This window comes from Stegastes partitus, unplaced genomic scaffold, assembly GCF_000690725.1.
Source record: "Stegastes partitus isolate 25-593 unplaced genomic scaffold, Stegastes_partitus-1.0.2 Scaffold817, whole genome shotgun sequence".
Lineage (NCBI taxonomy): Eukaryota > Metazoa > Chordata > Actinopteri > Pomacentridae > Stegastes > Stegastes partitus.
In genome coordinates this window covers 324,134-346,905 of record NW_007578548.1, presented here as the reverse complement: position 1 = coordinate 346,905, position 22,772 = coordinate 324,134, and the positions used below count along the sequence as shown (strand labels likewise).

The window sequence follows — 22,772 nt, the reverse complement described above, 5'->3', positions numbered from 1 at the left end:
TCTTTGTTTTTCCAGTGTTAGCAATAACTCTATAACCCCGTCTTCCAGCCATCCCAGTTCCCACCAATCTGCAATTCGGAGGGGTGGGTCCTGACCACATTAGGGTGACATGGACGGTCCCCAATGTTGCCACACCAAGCGACATCTCTCGCTTTGTCATCCGTTACCACCCTGTAGCCACAGATGATGACGTCAAGGAGGTTAATGTTGGCGGAGCTACCAACACCTTCCTGCTGCAGAGTAAGTCAGCCTCAAGATCACGTCTGTTAAAAAGTGCCTGACAGGCTTTAACTTTTGCTTTTCCATGTCAAGTCATTCTAACTGTGTATCTCACCGTTTCTTTAAAGATCTGCTGCCCAACACTGAGTACCGTATTAGTGTTGTGTGCGTGTACGGTGAACGAGAAAGTGAACCAGCCACAGGGACTCAGAAGACAAGTGAGTATGACAGAGGGACTGATTGTGCCACAAGACTTGCTCAAGTACATTTTAAATGTTTAATCACATAAAAAATATATATGTATTTATATGAACTATAGTATTTTTAAATATATGAAAACAGAAGACAGAAGAACAAAAAATTGCAAATCACCATATTAAAAACCTTCATAATGCAGTTATGCCTCAGTGACGATAACGTGATCAATTTGCTTTTGAACACAACAAAATAACAAAACCTGATTATTTCAGTGAACGGTATCTATACACAACTAAAATGCAAACTTCTTTTAATACTTTATTTTACAGTCTATTTAGCGGTAGACCTACATATTAGACAGTATGTTTGATTTACATTAATGTTTGTTCATGCATGTGAAAGATTTTAAATTCATTTGATTTGTTCTGTTTATTAAGAAAATCTTGTGCGATTTACATGGTGTCATGTATGCATGCTTTCTAGGGAGGAGAGATTGGTGTCATTTGTGGAGGTGATTTTGTATTTGCCATTATTTTTGCATTTAACTAAAAAGTCATATTAATTTTCAATACCTTTTCTATCAGCTCTGGATGCCCCGACTGGCTTGGACTTCTCTGACATCCGGACCAACTCCTTCACCGTTCACTGGCTGGCTCCAACTGCTGTGATCACCGGCTATCGAATCCGCTATCAGAAGACGAGCGGTGGGCGGGCAATGGATGAGAGGCTTCCCCCAACCAGGAACCACTTCACCTTGACTGGACTAACACCCGAAACCGAATATCTGATATATGTGTACGCTGTGAACAACAACCAGGAGAGTCAGCCTCTGACTGGCACACAGGCCACCAGTGAGTTTCCACACTGGTTTCTACTATCACTTGCTGAGTCTTGATTATGACTATTTGTTTTCAGAGATTTTTTTTATTATAATGAACCTCTTTCCTGTCTTCTCCTCTTCTAATCCTTTCCAGTCTCTGATGCGCCCACCGACCTGGAGGTATCATCATCCACCCCCACCAGCATCACAATTCGCTGGGACGCTCCCTCTGTCACCGTGAAGAACTACAGGATCACCTATGGAACAAGTCTGTACCTGTCTGTTAATTCATAGTTTCCTCTAAACTGCAGCCACGTTCTGAGTTTAACATGAGTTGCTGTTTTTCTAGGTGGTGAGGCTCTGCAAGAGTTTTCAATCCCAGGCACTCAGACCTACGCCACCATCACCGGACTGAAGCCCGGTACCGACTACACCATCACAGTCTATGCTGTTTCTGGACGAGGAGACAGCCCCGCCTCCAACACTCCTGTCTACATAACACACAGAACTGGTACAGCAATGAGAAAAAAAAGAAATTCTTGAAAAAAAAAAGTAACTGTTGAGGAGTTATAGTAAATCTACAGCTTGCCTTGCGTCTGTCTCTCCTTTAGATACTGAGCCCCCCACTGACATGAAGCTGACTGATGTGAGTGACAACGCCATCACAGTGCGCTGGACTCCTGCTCAGGGACCAGTCAGAGGCTACAGAATCACAAGCGTCCCTAAGAATGGCTTGGGACCTTCGTACTCTGAGGTGGTGGCTCCCGGTAAGACAGGCCGGAAAAAACAGCAGCTGTTCCGATACATACTCACGTCTTCATTTTACAATATTTTCCCAGTGCTATGTTGTCTTCTCACTGGTTCCTCGTCTGCTCCTCTGTTGTTACAGATCAGACACAGATGACGTTCACAGGTCTGATGCCCACTGTTGAGTATGTTGTGAGCGTTTATGCTCTGGGCAATGATGGACAACCCTCTTCCCCCGTGGTGGAGAATGCTGTCACTGGTTAGTTTGACTCAATTCATTTGAAACTGATTCAAGAAAGGTTCAACTGTGGACTGTTTTGGTACAAATGTGCATTACATTCACTTTAGTAGCTGGATAACAGCTATCTTTCCACTGTAACTATATATATATATATATGTTTTTTTAGGAATTCTGTGCTCAAAGAATGCCAGATCATGTTTGACAAAATAATTAACGGCAAACAGATTAGTTAAGAAAAATCATTTAAAGACGCAAAACAAGTTTTAGTCACACAGACAAATATGATATATCCTAAATGCACGTTAGCATTTAAAAATACCAAAACAATTTGCATACCTACCTGCAATAAAGGTGATATACAGCATATTTATATTATCTTTGTATATCAAAGTATATTAGCTATAATAATATACTGTTTACGAGACAAAGCAGTTCCTGGAGAGGACTCAGGCAATGGTTGGATGGTTTAAACTTTTTCTTGCCAGCGGATAAATTATTTAAAGTTTATTTATGTAATATCAATTATTTCAAATGCCTTGACAGCAATCATTCATCTCTGACCATGTTTGCTGCTGTTCATGTCACAAACTGGCTGATTTTTGGCAGATCTCGGACCAAGGGTTCTGCTACTAAATCCAGTATGACTACCAGAGTGACTCACAGCATTTGAGATAAAATATATCTCAAGTGTTGCTGTCAGATATCTTTATAGCCTTAGAAATGTAGAGCAGAATAGAATACGCTGTCTTGCTCCTTTCCTGCAGCTATGGACCGTCCAAAAGAACTGAGCTTCTCCGACATCGACTCCACCTCCATGCGCATCACCTGGGATAGTCCAGACGGCACCGTGACATCGTACCGCATCTTTTACTCCAGCTCAGAAGAAGGCGAGAGAGAGTTGCGTCCAGCACCCAGAGGCGACCAGGACAGTGTGTTGCTGAGCGGCCTTCGTCCCGGGACCGAGTACACTGTTAAAGTCATTGCCCTCCATGACCGAACGCCCAGCACACCCTTAGTGGGAACCCAGGCCACAGGTAGAAATACACAGAATACATCACCACATTCACGTCTCAGTTAAAAGTCAGTGTTTCAATTTTTTTTTTTGCTTGCAATCTCTCTGTCTCAGTGATCCCTGCTCCGACCAACCTGATGATCTCAGAAGTCGGCCCTTCTGTCTTCACCGTGTCCTGGCGAGCACCAAATGCACGTCTGAGCGGCTATCGTGTCGTCATCACCCCAAAGAACATCAACAGCCCTCGCAAAGAAATGAATGTTGCTCCGGACACCACACGTGTTGTCGTACCAGGGCTCATGGTAAACAGAGTTCTTGTCTCAGCATAAACATGAATTCATCATAAGTCAGAGTAAATATCAGGTGTATGTGATGCCTGTTTTATAGGTGGCAACCACGTACCAGATTCAGGTCTATGCTCTGAAGAACTCCGTCACCAGCAGACCACTGGAGGGAGAAACAACCACACTGGAAGGTAACTGGCCACGTCGTAAATGGACACATTTCCAGCCGTCCCCAGTTCTTTGCTTAACAGTTTTGTGTCGTTTTCCTCAATGCAGACGTGAGCCCACCTCGACGTGTGCGTATCTCTGATGTGAAGGATACTTCTTTCACGCTTACCTGGCGCACCAAGGTGGAAACTATCACTGGTTTCCTCCTTGAAGCAACGCCGCTCAGTCGCTCGCATCCCACCATCACCAAGACCATCCCATCAGGAGCATACACCTACACTCTCACAGGTACACCACACCTTCATGCTGAACAGACCTTTAGGCATATTTACAGATTTCAGATTTTCCTCACAGTGTGTGTTTTTTTTAAAGGTCTGCAGCCCGGAACCATGTACTCCGCCAACCTGTACACTCTGAACGGCAACACAAAGAGCGCCCCGATTACTCTGACAATTCAAACAGGTACAATACAAACTGTGTCTGATCTTTCTGTTTTGCTGGAAAAACTTTAGGTTTTTTACATATTGAGAAATATTGAGGTAAATGTAGCTGCTGGAGTTTGTCCTGATCATTGCACACAATAGTGTTGTGAACAGACAAAAGTTAGGAAAGGTAAATTAACCTTTTCTTCAAATACAGACAAGGTAGAACAATGCACTCTGGTCTTGAAGGGGAACTCCACTGACTTTACACATCACAGTCTGCTTGCAGGTCTTAGCTGTATAAAAAAAAAAAAAAAAGTTGCATAAAGTGTTTCTTTTTTCTGCAGAAGAGAGTTCCAGTTGAAGTTACCTCACATGATTGCTTAAAAGATGACTATAAAGCTAGAGTTAGAAAGAACTGAGGTTTCTGTAGCCCACTCTTATTGTCTGCTTGAGAATAGTCACTCGAGATTACGTCACCTGAATGACTGACTGATCTGTCACCTATTCATTTGCATTGTGGACAATATAGGCAGCAGGTTTTACAAGTAACGTATCTGATTCTGCTCAGTTGAATTAGCCTTTCAAAAACTTTAATTCGTGGTCAGGCTAAAGTGTGTAAAGTGTTCCAGGAGATTTTTTGTTATCTTTGTTGAAAATAGATTAAGCAGTCAATAAATCAAGTGTTTTAATATTAAAAAGAAAAGAAAAAAAAAGCTTTATCTGTGGCAGTCACAGGCCTGTAAAAAACCTTTCCCAATCAATTTGTATGAAATGACTGGATGGCCTCCCTGCCTGTCTAACTATGTACTTGGATGGGTTTTTGCAGTTGTGTGCCTTTAACCTTCAGCTTATTCTTCTTGCTACGATCTTGCTACTCTAGCTTTAACACTAATAGAGCTATACAAATGCAAATATAAACTGCAGCATTTCTCTTGAGTTGAACTGAGCTGACCTATGCAGCTGTAGCCTTGCACCAATCACAAGCACAACCTTACAACACACACACAGATGCAACAAACAATCTAACACGATATTTTCCCTTTACAGCTGAACCAGTTGTCCAGGCTCCCACCAGCCTCCAGGTCACATCTTTGACCCCCACCTCCATCTCCTTTACCTGGCAGCCCCCTGCCACACAAATCACAGGATACTACGTCACCTACGAAGAGTCAGGAAGACCACCACGGGAGCTCATCCCAAGACCCCACGCCGGGCAAAACTACGCCACAATATCTGGTATGTGTGTGCCAGCCGGTCCATTTTCATTGCAAACAATACTGTCACATGGCATTTATCACCAAAATAACCATTTTTTACTGAATGAAACTCAATTCAATCTGCTTCCATTATATGATCATTTTTCCTCTGTTCAGGCTTGAAACCAGCCACAGAGTACATCATCAAGATCATCGCCATCCAGAACACACAGAGGAGCACGCCTCTGGTGGGCAAGATCAGGACTCGTGAGTATTTTAAGATTTCTGTTGTCCAAAAGTGATGCATCCAAGTGATGTAACAAAAGTGCCAAAATAAGGAGTTTATAGGTAAACCTCATATAAAATGTTAAAGGTTTGAATGGCAGCTTATGTCTGCTCAGCTGCATCAAACGTTTTGCTGTAGCAGCTCAATAGCCTTGAGACAAGCTGTGCAGTTGATCAGCATTAGACTCCTAAAACAATAATACCCCTTTTTATTTTGAATGTCATTACAAATGTCATTCAAAATATCTTGTGTGTTTGTAATGCTGCATTATGACACACTTTGCAATGAGGTGGCACCCCAGCAATCTTGCATATTTGTCGCCTCCTGTTGGCTGTGATACGGTAGAGCAGCTCTGCTTGAGCTCCCCCTCCTCTAACCTGCTTGCTTCCCTAACCCCTCTCGCCCAGAACCAGACTCCTTGCTTCCCCTGCCTCTGCCCCAGCCACACCGCCCAGGAGGTGCTGATGACAGGCTGGACGTGCCCGAACTTGACTTGGACAACAGAGTCCAGGTAGTGGGCACCAATAGCCAGGATGGCTTTGGAGATCAGAGCCAGCATGTGGAGTACACAGAGTACAACAACAATGGAGACAACAGCAGATATAATGGGAACCGTGGAAACCCACAGTCTCCCTATGGGCAAGTTCGTGAGCCCTTGGTCTTTGTACCCCTTCCTGATGCAGAGGGCCGCAGGCAGCCCATTCTGAAGCTGAACTTTCCCATCGGAGCTACATTAGGTAACGACACTGGAGTGCCACAGGAGGTCCAAACTCAGACCAGCATCTCCTGGAAGCCTTACAGTCAGAGCAACGCCTACCTGGTGTCCTGCCATCCTCTCACAGAGCTCAATGAGAAGATGTTCCAGGTAAGAGATGAGGCCCGTTGTTTCTACACCAGTCCATCATGCTGTCTGTACCGTATTTACCAGTTCCAATATACAAATCTTGTCTCTCCCTATCTGTCCAGATCCGGCTGCCAGGCACAGCCACCACTGCTACCCTGATAGGACTCACCCCCGGAGCAAACTACAATGTGATCGTGGAGGCACTGCTGGGGGCGCTGAAGCACAAGATTCTGGAGCAGGTCGTCACAGCTGGAAACTCAAGTAAGCATCCTACAGCAACTGTTGTGTCCAAACTAGACCAAACAATGTCAGAAATTAATGTAGAGCAGCTCCTGCTAATGGCACATGTATGCAGCAGTATGGAAACTGCACCAGATGTAAACCTCCACATTTGAAGCACTTGGTGACTTCAGGATTTTCTCAAAACGCATCCCATCGATCAGTGGAGACCAGAAATTTAAAAAAACAAAAACTGACCTTTATTATTTTTACCTGATAATATGAAACTTCATATTTTTAATGCAACCTCAGATCAAACTCCACATTTTAAATATTCTATATTTGAAAACATTTATGAATCAGTTCAGTAACACCCTCGTGTCATATTTGGCCCTCTGTTGCTCAAAATTCTGTTCTCCAACAGAAATACAGTTATTTACAAAATAATGCCAATTGTGCCGACTGAACCTCTTACCCTAATTTCAAATTCTTTACTTTTAATCTTGCTGGGTTTTCAGTGAATACACTGATAAATTACATTTTACAATTCAATTCGTCCCCTTAGACATATGAAACTAATGAAAAAAGTGACTAAATCACAAAGATCATGACAAAACATTTTGATCTTCAATTAACTAGAAGCTTACATAAATCTCATGTTTTTCCCCGTCCATCTGTTTTCAGTCTCAGAGGGAGTTCCCTCCAATAAGGACTCATGCTACGATGCCTTTACCTCAACCTACCATGACGTTGGTGCTGAATGGGAGCGGATGTCTGAGACTGGCTTCAAGCTGTGGTGCAGGTGTCTCGGCCTGGGCAGCGGCCACTTCAGATGTGATTCATCCAGTAGGTTTTTCGGTTATTTTTTTTCCCTGGAGTCCACGAGCATATTTTGAATTTGAATGTATTTAATTTGGTCTCCCTGTTGTTTTGTCAGAGTGGTGCCATGACAGTGGTAACAACTATCGCATTGGAGAGAAGTGGGACCGTCGCGCTGAGAATGGTCACTTGATGAGCTGCACTTGCTTGGGAAATGGCAAAGGAGAGTTCAAGTGTGAACCACGTAAGGCCTCTTTAGTACCCAAAGAAGTACTCCATAGCTGTCTGTCAAAGTTGAAGAGTTGCATGTAAATGTTATTGTGTACTTGCACAGATGAGTCCGTGTGCTACGATGATGGCAAAACCTATCAAGTAGGCAACCAGTGGCAGAAGGAGTATCTGGGTGCTATCTGCACCTGCTCATGCTTTGGAGGACAACAGGTGAGACACATCAGCCTCCCTGGTTTCAGTGTGCATCATTTGTATTCACTGCATTAAATAAAACATGATTGAATGTATGTTTTGTCTCATCAGGGCTGGCGATGTGAGAACTGTCGCAGACCAGGTGCTGATGTTGACGCCAGTCTGCTGCAGCCTGTTAGATATGGAGACAACACACTACGCAAAGTAAGTGAAATTAATATGAATACAGAATCATTTACATGTTTAATTGTCCTGTTTCGATGGTCAAGTTGTTTTTTCCAAGATCAAACAGATCAAATGAAATGATATTCTTCAAACCCACTCATTCTTGCATATGAAAATTTCAATAAATACAGAAATTCCAGTCCTAACCCTTCAAATCTTCCCACTCTCACAGAAAATTCATTGCCCCATTGAGTGCCTTCGACCTGACCTGCTGGCAGATGCACATGTTCCTCAAAATTCCCGGGAATAAAGGATAGTCATCGGCATCTGCTTTGCTCACCCACTGTCCATTTGCTGCACTGTTTCACCTTGTAGAAGCCACGCTGTCTGTGACTCAAATGAACTAACTGCCTTATCACTTTTCTGACACACGTTTATAAGTTACACTGCCCTGCTGCCCGATCAGTCCTGATCGTTTTCTAAAGCCAGTCTTTTCACTGTTGACTGCTAAATTTGGAATTTATTCAAAAAGGAAAACTCCTGCCGAACCTTTTCTTCTACGTACTTGTGTGTGAGCCTCAATGGAAGTTATTTAGAACTTTGTATACTTGTCAAATTGGCATTTGTTTTCCATTTAGATATTTCGAAACATCTCCTAATTGAAAAACAGAACTGTCAGAAAGGAAGCACTGTATTAAAGAATGTCAACGTAGTTATTAACAATGTTTAAACTGTCCATGGAAATGGGTTTTTCCTGTTCTGTAGCCCTTTTTTCATTACTAAGGGTCTGCACTGTGCGTGATTGACACATTCTGACTTGTAATGTCTTTTTACTAATTTATCCCTTTAATCTCAACGTGTGAATGTGTGAACTAGGATGTGAGAATGTGAACTGTTCTATTTTTGTACTTTGTTGTCGATGCCAAAGTTGTTTCTACCTTTGACAAAAAGAAGTCCCTTATTTTAATAAAGCTGGAGAGATTCCGAATCCTAACCAAAGTGTTGGGTTTTTTGTAACTCAGATTGGAGTTGTTGTCCAGTTTTGCATTATATACCTTTTTTAGCAAGTTATAAACTTCAACATCCATCTCTCAACTCTTGCTGGATATCTTTGCTTCATGTTGTTCCCCATCTTTTGACTGTTTGCTGAAATAAAAACACAACTTTGACTTAGTCAACTAAATTAATTAATTAAGACAAAACAGACGAGAAAGCATTTTAAAGCAGATAAGTAGAAATTTTAGGGGGCAGCTACAATTCAGTTTCCTTAATTTAAAATTGATAATGTTTAAAAAGCAATCTTGTGATTGTTTGAAATTAAATCATTTAAAAAAAAAAAAAACAATAATATTGTATTAATTTATAATAGTTAAATTACAATAAATGTAAGTGGTCTGCACTTCTATAGCGCTTTTCAATGTTTTCTCATTCATCCACTCATTCATACACCAATGGTGACACATTGCCATGCAAGGTGTCTGCCTGCCTGCCATTGGGAACAACTTTTGGGTTCAGTGTCTTGCCCAAGGACACTGAACCCACTCCGCCACCTGAGCCACAGTCGCCCTAAAATTATAAAATTATCATTTTAACTGATATGACAGAAGATGAAGGACATGCATGTCAAATATACTGTGGATTAGCTGTAGAACCTGGATGCACCACCAGGTAGCGCCTCTTACTATTCTGAGATGGAAAAGTGCAGTTTATTGCTGTAATCCTGTGAAAACCTCAACAAGTGGTCACTCAGATTATGGACAGTTTGTGCTAGCAGACAGAGAGCATTGTGGGGGTTTAGCTGGCAACATGCCAAAGCCTTCTGTTGTGGTTAAGGACTCTCATATACTCCCAATAGTAATTGAGCTGATGGTTGTTCTGGCTGGGAAGTTAGAGGATGAAAAAGTGACTGAAATTGTTCCTCAATGATTATGCAACATCAGGTGGCAAGCCATCTAAAAGTGTATGATGTACTGGATTTCATTAAAGTGTTTTAAAACATTAAATTTTCAAGTCATGGTGGTGCTAGAGAAAACTGCTTCTGGGGACCAGAAATAACTACAAATTTTCAGAGTAGTCCCAGGTAGTTGGTGAGACACTGTAGCGTGAATTAAAGCAGTAAACAAATTGACCAACACTTCTGCATTCAGAGCCAGACATACAGTATAGTTAAAAAAAACCAAATAGACAGATTACTTATGAACCATCGTTAACCATTTATTTGACCCAGAATTTGCATCAACAGTAACAGTATCACTTTCTAATGTTAGTACCACAAGTTAGGAATGCAATTCGTGCGTTACAAAATAGTGCCTTTGTGATATCTACACTTAAGTGTGATGAGGGCAGGAATGCTAAAGTATCAGGAATGTTAGAATTCTTTTCCCTCTAATGATGCATAGCAGTGAGTGAGATGATCTTAGTGGTGGAAGAGCCGCAGGTTGGTGTGCACCAGAGTGATGCCCTGCTCATTGCAGGCGTTAATCACAACCTCGTCAGCAGCAGAACCCGCCGGAGCTGCAATGTACTCAACACCGCTCTACAGACACACAGAGAGGGAGGAAAAGTGAGTAAAGATGGTTAGAAAGAGTCAGAATTGACAAAATGTGATGTGGGGGCTCTCCTGCATGCCAAAAGGTTACACCTGCATTCCCGTGCAATTTATTGTGAGAAGTACATGGACACGTGCTTCGAGTGAGGTTTGGGATATTTACCCGTTTGGCACGATCTATGTTATCTCTGAAGGGGAAGAAGGCGTCAGAGCTGACAGCCACAGCCTGCATGGAGCTGATCCAGTTCTTCTTCTCAGTCCCTGAAAGCAGCTCGGGCACCTCTTCATACATCGACTTCCAAACTGCCAAGTCTGGGCCCTGCCAGCACAAAACAGACACAATACAAGGATTTTCATTGATCTTAAACTTGGTGTGCTTTGTTACGAGATGTGGAATTAAACATCTGACATAAAGATATTCAGTGAAATGGCACGCAGTTATTGCCAAGGTAGTGTGGCACTGACCTCAGCTACAAACATACAACAAATTACACTTATTTACTAAATATGATTCTTATTTCTCTGTATCTTTATGTTTTGTTTCCCCAAGTATAAATATGCAATGGGACATTTCCTGGTCTGAATTTAACGTTTTTGTGCTGAAAATCTACAAAACACAGTATGTGTAATGTGTTGCAAAAAATCTTTTTCTGGGCTCTAAGTGACTCATCAATTCTCCACTGTATCTGCAAAACATTACTTCTAAAAAAAAAAAATGGATTTAATTTTCAAACTTTGCGTGTGCACAGCAAAATTAAAGTATTATATTTAAAACAAACACAGATACTATTTTTTTTGTGCCACAGAAAGTATTGCATCCACATTATCAGAAAATTACTTATCTCATGTTTTGTGACAACAGAATATGATCTAGTAGCTGCAACCTGCATGAAAGCCGCAGATTTCTCTCTTTTGCTTTTTTGCATTTCAGATGCAGTGTGACACGTGCATACATTTCCCAAGACTTGCATATTTAAACGCAAGAGTTGCCACTAGGGCTTAGGTTAACGATTCTTTACAATATTATTTTCTTGACTAATCAGTTCATTGTTTTGGTCTATAAAATGTCAAGAAATGTTGAAAAATGCCAATCACCATTACTAAAATCCTAATATTACGTCCTCAAATTCAATTCAATTTTATTTGTGTAGCGCATATTTACAACAAGTCATCTCATAGCGCTTAACAAGGCAGAAACACCTGACAATCCAAAACATTTGGATTCCCTATAAGCTTCAGCAGTCCACAAGCAGTCCGCAACAGTGGGAAGGAACCGAAAACCCCCGCGGGGGAAAAAAAAAACATCCGACAGAACCAGGCTCAGGGAGGGACGGCCATCTGCCTCGACCGGTTGGGTGAGAGTGGGATGAATGCTCAGATAATGATATTCAGTTTACTGTCACGGAGGAGGAAAGGAATCAGAAAATGTTTAGATTTTAGAAGCTGGAATCGGAGAATTTTCATTTTTTGTTAAAATATATTCAAGCTGACTGAGCCATTATCTGAACTAACAATTGATTTGTTGTCAACTATTAAATTAATCACTGATTTAATAGCCAACAACAAATCAATTCATGGTGGCAGTGTTATTGGCCAAATGCAAAATAACCCATACAGACGTCAACAGAATGGAATATTCATTCTCTAAAACAAACAAACAAACAAAAAAACCCATACCTGTAAGTTAGAAGCTCTAATTATAATCAAACGTCTACTTAAGCTTTAACGCAGTTTTGTACGTTGACCGTTTTTATTCCCTCACCTCGCCAATGGTGTCGCTGACATACTGGTCGATTGCGTTGGCCATCTCCGCTCGCTTCACACCGCTGCGAAACTTCATGTTGAGGACACAAGGGTGGTGTCTGAGCCACCAGTTATCAGCTTTGTCACCCGCCAGTCGTGTGCAGTGGATGCGAGACTGCTGACCGGCGCCGATACCAATAACCTGCAAAATACAGACGAGAGAAAACCTTACAGAAAAGTTATGGCTCATCTAGACTCCTTCGTCCACTTTTTAATCGACCTCTTCTCACCTGTCCGTCTTTAGCGTAGCACACAGAGTTGGACTGAGTGTACTTGACAGCGATGGTGGCCACAGTGAGGTCACGCACGGCTTCCTCGGAGAGCTTTTGGACACAAACAAGAAAAGGGTTAACACTAGTCATTCAGATCGGACTGTGTCAATTATGAAAGGTGCAAGTAATTAGTAAATACACAACAGCAACTCACAGAGCCCTTAGAAACGACATTGCTGAAGAATTTCTTATCGATAAGCCCTCCGTTCCTCTTTTGCTTGAGGTAGAGACCAAACAACACTCTCACCTCAGCGTCATCAGGCTCGTAGTCTGGATCCATCTGGGAGGAAGACGTACAGTCAAAAACAGCAAATAAACCATGACGTGAACTCTAGTTTTAGTTAATGTTTGGTAAATGCAAAAGTCCTTGCTGTTTTTTTTGGTTTTTTTTTAATAAAAAAAACTTTTTTTTAAAAAAAATTCTCACCTCTGTTGCCACATTTAGTGTCAACTTGTTGCTTTTTCTTCAACTGGGCAAGAAAAACTGGGTTTTGTCTAGGTAGTTGTGATTTAGGTTTATTGCTGCATTATAAAGGAAAGCTTCCAATTAACAAAAAATGAGGCCATATTCCAGAAGTTAACACTAAAGACATGGAGGGAGATTAGACCTACAAAGGTATTATAAAACCATTAGCATCAGACTGCCAAAATCTGTGAGGAAAAAAAAGGCTGCAAACATGATACACATATTTTTAAATAGACACTATTATTTCTGATGTCTGTTGTACAGAAACCTGCACAAAAAATAAATTAAAAACGCTCCTTAGGCTCCTTATAGCTGCAGAACTTGCCTACCAATCATCACAGTTTAAATCAGTGTAGTTAATCCAAATATATGCTGGAGACAAGAACTCTTTGTAGAGAATGTGCCATACTATTTTTTCAAAATGTATAAGAAAGTCTTGTTTTTTTTTTTTAATGACACGTGGGTGTGTTCTAGGCTCCGTTTCAGTCAAGTGTGGCAACACTGCTCTTACCTGAAGCACGCAGTAGTTGCCGTTCTTCTTTTTGGAGAGGATTTTCAGCGCCTCCTCATCGTAACCAGGAGCAATGATTCCATCCGATACCTGAGAACAATCAGGTTGAGTAACAGTTAAGCAAAACAATATCACCTAAAACATTCCTTTCCTCTGTATTTGCCCTTTACCTCTCTTGATATGATCCTGGCGGTGGGAACGTCACACACATCGGACACAGCGATGAAATCTCCAAAAGAAGACATTCTGTCTGAACCTGCAGATGTAGTGAAAGACAGAAGTTAATTCTATTTAACAACAAATTTCTATTTTTTAAAAAAAGATCAGGATACAAAATAATTCAGGTTGTCTAGTGTATTATTCAGTGTTTTCTACCTCTTGCCCTTGCATAGGCTGTTGCCAGCGGTGTTAGATCCTTCAGCATGTCATGCACCATGCACACTTTGGCTTCCTCTTCAGTCAGAGGAACTCCAACTGCAGCTCCTAAAGAAGAAAGATTTTTAAAAGTCATTGCAGATTTACAGCACAAATCTCCAAGTCCACATTTATACTGTTGAGTGTATCTGAATTTCTCTTCGTCTTACCAGCAGGGCTGACATGTTTGAAGGAAGTGGCAGCAGCCATGCCAAGAGTGCTCTTAAGCTCTCTGACCAGCTGCCAAGCGTTCAGAGCATCACACAGATTGATAAAGCCGGGGGAACCGTTGACCACTAAGAGGAGAGCGAAGCAGAAATCAAAATAAATACATTTTAAGGGTGAATCATTTACAGCTCTCTGTAATGCTGTGAAAATTAGCCCTTTAAAAAAAAAAAAAAAAAAACAATAATTACCTTCTGTCACTGCTTTATCTTTCTCTTCTCAATGAAGCACCTTCTATCTCACATCATTTTATTTAGGCATCATATTAACTCAAAGACCTCTGTTGTTTTATTTGCCATTTAAACTTCGTTGGTATAGGATCATCATTTGAATGCATTAAAACTGGCCTGTATGTATTGAGACATTTTGGGAAACAGGCTCTTTTATCAGGCTGCAGCCACCAGCTGACACCAGACTAGACATAAGAAGATGGAGCTACTCTGTCTCCAGTTGTGTTCTTCTGTATTTAATGTTAACATTCAGAACATTTTCAGGCAAATCAGAAATGGTCAAGCAAAAATTGTTTTAAAAAAAAAAATGTAGAAGGTTTGAGATGGAATGACCCCCGAACTATTGTCAGGTAGAAGCCATCAGTGTGTTGATTAGGTTAATTTAGCAGTCTAATGAGTCAGGATTGATACACTGCAACAAAGCTTGCACATATTTTTGCAGGTAATGCTGCCATCATTTCCAGTAACCGCACAACTTGCCGTGTTCAATTTTGAGACAACACTACCCTGTCAAAATCCTTGCAGCGCACCTTTGAGTGGGAGCGCTGGTCGCAGAGTGTAGAGTTGTGCGGGTGCCTGGTGGGGGTTCATGCCATAACGCAGGGGCAGCTGAGACACACCACGGCTGTACTGGCCTCGAAAGTAGTCCGATATCGCCTCGTCGTACTGTGCTGTGTGAGTGAAGGCCTGAACAGGAGATAAAATGGAAGGAAAAGACACAAACACATCATCTGTTGTATTATCTATGAAGGCATCACCCTCAAAGCAGAGCAACAGAGCATATCAGGATGGAGGCATGTCTGGCCTCACTATGAGGTCAGAGTGCACCTGTGGTCAAGTGTTAAACTCGATAACCTAATAAACAATCAACACTCGTGATAGGAAGTCCACAGTGGACTTTGCTTTGAGGTGAGGGTCAGTGCAAGACAAACAACACCAGTGCAAGTGGACAGACCAGCAAAATCTCCTTTTTATCATGAGCCCTAAATTAGTCCTGGAATTAGTACTGCAATGGATTTCATCTTCTTCCATAACTGTCGCTCTTTTGTCAAATGTGACTTCATGTGTTTCCTCAGGGAGCTGGGATCAGTGTAGCGCTTTGCACAGCCGGGTTAGCTTCTTATAAAGAATTACCTAAACTGAGTAACATGTTAAGCCACTTGATCAATGAAATAATAAAAATCTAAACCGGCTTGAGCCCCAGAAACCTCTAATGTTTTTTAAGAATCATCTGGTTAAATTTTGCAACTTTCATTTTAAGATCGACATCTGCTCATGGCTCACACTTTCTCAAAACTGAGATGTGCGACAAGTCTGAACAGTAAAGGGCGTGGTTAAGGGATACGAGGTGTGTCAGAAAAGTTTCAGTAGTGAGTCACAAAAGATGTATTTCAAATCCAAACTACAAGTTTTCCCCTTCAAAGTAATCCCCCTGGAGTCTAATCCACTTTCCCAGCCTTCTCAGCCACACCGCCATGCACTCCTGGAAGGATTCTTCCAGGATCCTCTGCCGCTCTGTGGTCACAGCCTTCTTAATGTTGTCAACATCTTCAAAACGGGTCCCCTTGATGACTCCCTTGAGCTTGGGGAAGAGGAAAAAGAATCATAGAGCCAGGTGGGATGAGTAAGGAGGTTGCTCCAGCACGGCGATGTTCTTCTCAGCCAGGAACTGTGGGATGCTCAGGGCATCCAATAGCAGGCGCGTTGTCATGGTGAAGCAGCCTCGACTTGTCCTGCAAGTCGTGCACTGAATGAAGCAAATGCCGCAGAATCTCTTTGTAGAAGTTCTGGTTGATCGTCTGAAGGGGAAAACTCCAAGCTTGGGTTTGAAATACATCTTTTGTGAAACCAGTCCTGGAACTTTTCTGACACATCTCATATTTGAAGCGGATAAGATTGACTTTAAAATGGCACTTTTTAGATTTTCAGCTTGAGGTTTTAATGGAAAAAAAAAAAAAAAAGAAATGAGGAAAAAAATCTGTTCCAGTACTTTCTTTTATGTCTCATCAAATTTGTTATTATTGCTATACTTAAAACGGAGGCATGAAGCGTTTTCAGAAAGGTAGTTTTTTAGACCACACACAGTTTCATGATGTTTTCACACTTTAAGAGCTATAAAGGCGAAAAGCAGGGTTACTTCAATTTTGTTGCACTTGAAGTACTGCAAAGAGGAAACAGTGTTTGGAGATACTGTTGACCTGGAAGAGCTACAGGATGAGAACAGTGTTAAAAATGTTGCTACACTGGAAGAGCTATAAGGAGGAAAGAAAAAAAAAACAAAAAACTGTGTTATATAATGAAAATTGTTGCACCTGAAGGGCTATGTGGAGAAAAACTGTTTTAAAAAAAAAAGTGTTACTGCACTTGAAAAAGTTAGAAAGACAGTAGTTGCACATGAGTAGAAATGTTAAGTCATGGATGTTTTATATAGTCAGACTGCAGGAGGGACAATGGACCTGCAGTAAAGTTCCTTCTTGTGTTTTGGATATAGCAGCTTGTTGAAGGAAATGAGAATAATGGTGATCACTGGGGCTGAAACTATCGATTGTTTTGAATGTCGATTAATCAGGCAATCATTTCTTAACTATTGAGATTTGAGACAAAAAATGTGATCCCTGCATTATTTAATCCTTTTAGACATTTGTGTGAAATTTTGTCATGATGAGCATAAGAATTTTTGAGTTATGAAAAAATTATGACCAAAAATGTGTTTTGGGAGGTCGTACTGACATTTGACCACCAAAGTCTAATCGGTTCATTTGTGAGTCCAAGTGAACACTAAATTTGAAGGAATTTCCTCCAGACGTTTAAAAGATTTTGCATTTCAGTTCTTTGGGTTGCATTTTGGAGAATTAAAAAAAAAAAAAAAAAAGAAGTTCTTTTCTTGCACTCCAGTGTTTACAAACCACAAACTTTGTCTTGTACAAATTCAAGTCACACACTTGCAGGTTGGCGAGGAAGCAAACTTACTTTGAGGGCCAGAGTCCTGCGTGTTTCCACGGTCGTATCTTTGTCGTCTGAAGTCTCCATCTCCTTGGAAACAAGCGAATAGTCAGCAGGATCGCACACGATGGTGACCCGAGCGTGGTTCTTAGCTGCTGCTCTCAGCAGAGTCACACCACCTGAAAATACACACAAAAAATTTTAATAAATAACCACAGAGATTTGAATATTATTGAAGTGGAGAAGACGCTTGATTTTTTTTGATGCAAGTGGAATGCATTAGTTGAGCATTTTTAAAAATTTGGGGTTGAGATTTTTGAGACAGTGAGCAGGGGAATGACATGCAGTAAAGGTCTGGGCCAACCAGGAACTAAACCAGGGACTTGATGGCTTTATTGTTTTTATATTCTAAAGCTACTCTGCATGCTGTTAATGCTGCATCATCGGCTCAACTTACCGATGTCAATCTGCTCTACAGCGTCCTCCACTGAAACATTTGGGTTCGAGACGGTCTTTACAAATGGGTAGAGGTTGCAAACCACCACTCTTGAAAACAGCAAAGACATTAGATTGTTAGATTATTTTTCATCTCCACAGTTGCAGCTACAACTGAGTATCAGTGAAAATATCACACAAAGTTATTTCTATCATCAAAGAAGCAACACTAGTGTGCAAGAATGATAATGAATTGTAGAAACTTGAGCCCAGATTCAAAAAGCTCCACCTTTTAAGAAAGTATGTAGCCACTGACAACAGTGCAGATCTAGAAAAAGCCTCGAGGACAATCACAGACTCATTCCAACTCTGAAGGCATGTCAATGCCATTTGTACATTTGTGCCATTTTTAACCTTACTACACATCTTTACACGAGACAAAACGGGGAAATTTCAGTTGTAGACAAGGTTAGGTGTGAGAGACTTCAAGAAAGTTACAAGGAACATGGGTGTCCCGAGGATCCATGTGCTCAAATGTACACAAACTGCTCAGTTATTTATGCCATGGAAACGAGCTTCATAGTGCGACGTCCCATCAGCTGTGCTGCATCTGCAGAGCATAATGTATTTGCTCATTTTTCAGATATTGCTGGTAAAAAAAAAAAAAAAAAAAAAGTAACACTCCTGAAGAGACCATTGTTGTTGCTTGTTATGCAAATAAAACCTGCGAGCAAAGTTTTTTAAAAAATGAATCAGCTGGTCTACAGTCTGAAGTTCTTTGTCCTCACACGATCCATTCAAATTCCTCTTTTTCCTCCCAAAATATCAATGAAACCCAGAAACTATTGACTTTTCATTTAAATGTGCGTTAAGCAGTCAGTATTTGAAGTTGTAGCCATCAGACCTGACTCTAGTGTGGGGTTTATTGTAACAGAGACAACACTGTGAAACGTGATTTCATCAGATTCTTCTTCTCCCAAACAAATGAGAATCACAAGTTGAGCTTGATGGAGCAGCAGTTTCCCAATTATCCAGCTGCTAAATCAACTCCATGTGATTTCTTATCCATGCAAAAGGCCTACAATCTACAAGCATGTTACCTTGTGATCTGTTTGATAACCACAAGTCACGGCACACGCTTTGCACTTTGTAACCATTACTTCTAATTCAGTTTTACCTTCGTTGTTGCAAATGCACATAAATATCCACCTGATGAAAAAATAAATACATCTGAATTAGTGAGTGTTTCCATGTTTTGTCTTCTCCTCACCTGACCAGGCTGTAGCCCAGTTTCTCCATGTCTGCAGAGTCGGTGGGTGTTTTCCTGGCCAGGATGCCTCCGTGGACAGCAGGATGCAGAGTCTTTACTCTGCCTCCCAGCATCTCTGGGTGTCCGGTCAGCTCAGACACATCCCTGAGACACAGCACACACTTGAGGAAAAGGCCTCCTACAGGTTTCTACTGCATGTAAGTGAATGTGGACAAACCAAAAAAAAAAAAAAAAAACATCTGCACTTGATTCAATCTTTAACTCCAAAGGCTGCTTTAACACCCACCTGACTGCCAGTCCAGCTTCACGCAGGGCTTTGGCTGTCCCACCTGAGGCGACCAGAGACAATCCAACAGCCACCAGCCTTTTGGCGAAGTCCAGCAGTCCAGTTTTGTCAGACACACTCAAAAGTGCTGCGAGGACAGATGGAGGACAGACTGAACCTCTGCACTCAGTTTTACAAATGCAAAAGAGGAGTAAAATGGTGAATCAAAGCTGACCACGTTGGCTAATGTTAGCCAGGGAGCTAACAGCATGCACTGTGCAGAGCAAAACTTTGATAGAGAGTTGATTAAAATGCGCACAGAGGCTCTTACCGAGCTCCGAGGAGGCCATGTTCACGGGCACGGTGTCGGCGGCGCAGCGTTTCTCTGGATGTCAGCTGGGCTTCTGCTCAGACTTCACTCAGTTTCACTATTGGTAATCGTTGCAGAGCACAATCGAAGAGATTGAGACAACTCTGCACGCTTTTCAACGCTTCATCATGCGCTTCCAAAGTAGAAAGACCCGCCCTGCTCCGGTCGGCCCGCCCCTGACGCACAAACGCACCCGAAAGAGCCACAACGGCGCAGGAAAAGCGCATTTCATGATCCGCACAGAACAAAGGTAAGGATGATGGTGATGATATTAATGAAGAAGAAGAAGACAAGAAGTTTTACTATTGGGACAGACAAATAGGTAGTTTCTAATTACATCTTGATTCATGGGAATGATCTATTGACTCTCATTAACCCTCTGATCCAAGCTGTCTCCGGGCGTTTTTTCTTGGCCCCTGTCACATTTTGACTCACTGTTAGCTCAACATAAACTCTATAGAAACAGCAAAACCACGGCTATAAGTAGAGAAAACTCAAAGACACGTTTTCTGCAGTGTAGCAAAGTTCTGATGGCAGAAATCATCAAACAAAGAAAAATGAAAGTTGAATTTCTTTGATAATTGGGGGGGGGGTTGACCTCTTAAGACCTGAGCTCTAGTCTGATATGCATTTTTTATTTCTCTTTGCTATTTGATCAGATCAAATATAGCAAGAATATAAAACATAAGACAACAAAAATATACATATTTAAAAAAATAAATAAAATAAACATTTAAATAAAAAATAAAATACGAATAATAAAATAATACAAATAAAAACAAATGGAAAAAAACTACTGTGGTAATATAACCCAGAATGTGATGTCCACGCATGGACATTAAGAGGTTAAAAATGGTGCCTCTGCATACTAGTGGTATTTTGCTTTATACCTATTTGGTGTAAACACGGACTGCAGTTCAGCCAAACAGTCTCAAGGACCCAAACAAAACAACAATTCTTCCTTTTGATTTTAATTTTAATTTGATTTATTGATTTATTTAGTTGATCTGTCCAGGGTGTCCCCTGCCTTCACCCTAAGTCGGTTGGGATAGACTCCAGCCCCCTCATGACCCCAGTGAGGATTAAGCGGTGTATAGATAATGGATGGATGGATTTATTTCGTTTTCAGCTTTAATAAATAGTGTAATTTTGGCAACTTTTAAAAAATCTTAAACCCACTCCAAGGTTTTGGGGTTCAGAGGGTCAGATACTGGACTATCTACCAATATGTAGACCTGCTAAATGTAAATTCCAGATATCTCCATTTAAATTATGATAAGCCTAAAATTCAAACTGATACTGATGTTGTAGCTGTGACCAGTTATAGCGTCTTCAACTGATGTTGTTTCAACAATGTATTTAAAATATTACTGGTTCTATACTTTACTAGGCCCTGTTAAATTTAATTGATGGAGACGTGAACCTGGCATTATGACTTGTTAAATACTTATGTTTAACAGTAAAGCTGAGGATAAATATCTAACTCTCAGTAAATTCCTCCCCCTCTAGACTGAAACAGGGGTCTGCCTGCCCAGACTGCAGCAGCTTACCAAGAAATAAATTATGTGTTTCATCATTTGTATTTCAGGAAGTTTTACAAATGCTCAGAAGCTGGTGAAAGCTGCAGAAATATTTCAGAATTTCACAATTCATCCATTAGTCTGTATCTTTACATATGTACTCAAGGCCTAAAGTTCCAAATCAACTGCAAAAAAAAAATACAAGCTAAAAAGTGATTGGTCAGGTGAAGTGTCTTCTCTTGTTTTGCCACAAGAGGGCACAAATAATCCTTGTTTGTGCACATATCTGCTCAGTAGATGTCATTTTCTTCATCCAGAATGTTTCAGGTGCTCTATGTCCAAGATAACAGCTTTAAGATCCTTAAGTTTTCTTTGAAGGTTATCATGGTAAAGCTCAATGGCAGTGGAGAGCTGTTTCTGAACTTTTGAATCGGATATTGACACTAAGAGGAATGTTTAACTCCTAAATAAAGAGTTAAAAAGCGTATCTTATTGCTAAAATAATTAGCCTATCTGATAATATGCTGCATTATTATTAACTGCTATCAAAAAAGCTCATAAATAACATTTTTCTTTCTTGTGTTCAGCTCATTTTTCAGCATTTTTTATTTTCATTCTTTTTAACTTTAAGATAAAAACTGATTTAACTCTCAATTTAAAAAAATGCCCCAGACTGGAGAGTTCTCTTTTGTTTTGTGCAGTTTAAGTCTTTTTCTTTTTCGCTGATCAGCATGAATTGAAGGTTACTCTGGAGCCTCTATTCTCACAATAATTGGCAAAACACCTGTAACATACATTTCCTGCCACAATAAATGACGCTCATGAATACATTCACCCTGAACACGCCTTTTCAATAAACTTTACTGGCAAAAAAAAACAACAGGGCCTTTTTCATGCTTTGGAACAACGTTTTAAGTCGGACAGATGTGAATTTATTGGGCCCCGTCGCTCACTGCCTTACTTGTCCATTAGTTAAGTGACAGGACAGGGCCCTTGGAAACCTGCAGCAATACGTGTGATTACGTTAAAAGATCGCACAATCTGTTCATATTTACGTAATGAGCACGACATTTTGCTGATTGATTAAACTACAGGGTGTAAATATTTTAAGGGGCCCCTGATTTATCATCCAACAAAGCAAAAAGAGGCCGATTTATTTGTCTAACTATGAAAATGGGGGTTTCTGGTAACCGCTCTGTGTTTGAGGGGCCGGTCTGACATCTCAGGGGTGACTTGAGTGATTCAATAGACAGTGAAACATTTTTATAGAAAGACACAGGCTCACTATGCGTTATTGGTTCAAAAAAGAAAGATGCAGAAGGGCCGTCAGCACTTTTGTCAGAGCGGCTGTTGAGACAACTGACAGCATTATCAGCAATAATTTACGCAGGGATTTTTTAATCAACATGACTGGTGTATTCAGATTAAATTAGA

General features: G+C 40.9%; 2 protein-coding genes across 2 annotated transcripts; one reads left to right on the top strand and one right to left on the bottom strand.

The window, feature by feature from the left end:
* Window positions 1-35: 35 nt before the first annotated feature.
* On the top strand, window positions 36-9,060 carry LOC103365193 (fibronectin-like; the record flags this gene model as incomplete). The annotated part of the gene is made up of 21 exons (XM_008292563.1): window positions 36-240; window positions 348-437; window positions 1,002-1,268; window positions 1,392-1,505; window positions 1,587-1,748; window positions 1,849-2,004; window positions 2,127-2,243; window positions 2,990-3,259; window positions 3,352-3,539; window positions 3,625-3,712; window positions 3,798-3,977; window positions 4,062-4,151; window positions 5,162-5,350; window positions 5,488-5,577; window positions 6,004-6,461; window positions 6,563-6,701; window positions 7,344-7,505; window positions 7,597-7,722; window positions 7,813-7,919; window positions 8,013-8,105; window positions 8,299-9,060. Coding segments are annotated over 21 exons (3,369 nt in total), but the record flags the coding sequence as incomplete, so codon positions are not given.
* Window positions 9,061-10,259: 1,199 nt separating this feature from the next.
* Window positions 10,260-19,955, bottom strand: atic (5-aminoimidazole-4-carboxamide ribonucleotide formyltransferase/IMP cyclohydrolase). The gene is made up of 15 exons (XM_008292562.1): window positions 19,780-19,955; window positions 19,470-19,596; window positions 19,184-19,327; window positions 17,936-18,024; window positions 17,506-17,657; window positions 15,066-15,222; window positions 14,251-14,376; window positions 14,042-14,149; window positions 13,837-13,922; window positions 13,667-13,756; window positions 12,844-12,969; window positions 12,648-12,740; window positions 12,377-12,559; window positions 10,778-10,933; window positions 10,260-10,602 (listed from the first exon to the last, which is right to left on the bottom strand). Exons 1-15 carry the CDS (start codon window positions 19,796-19,798, stop codon window positions 10,483-10,485), a joined length of 1,776 nt encoding a protein of 591 aa, XP_008290784.1. The 5' UTR covers window positions 19,799-19,955; the 3' UTR covers window positions 10,260-10,482.
* Between the last annotated feature and the right edge of the window lie 2,817 nt (window positions 19,956-22,772).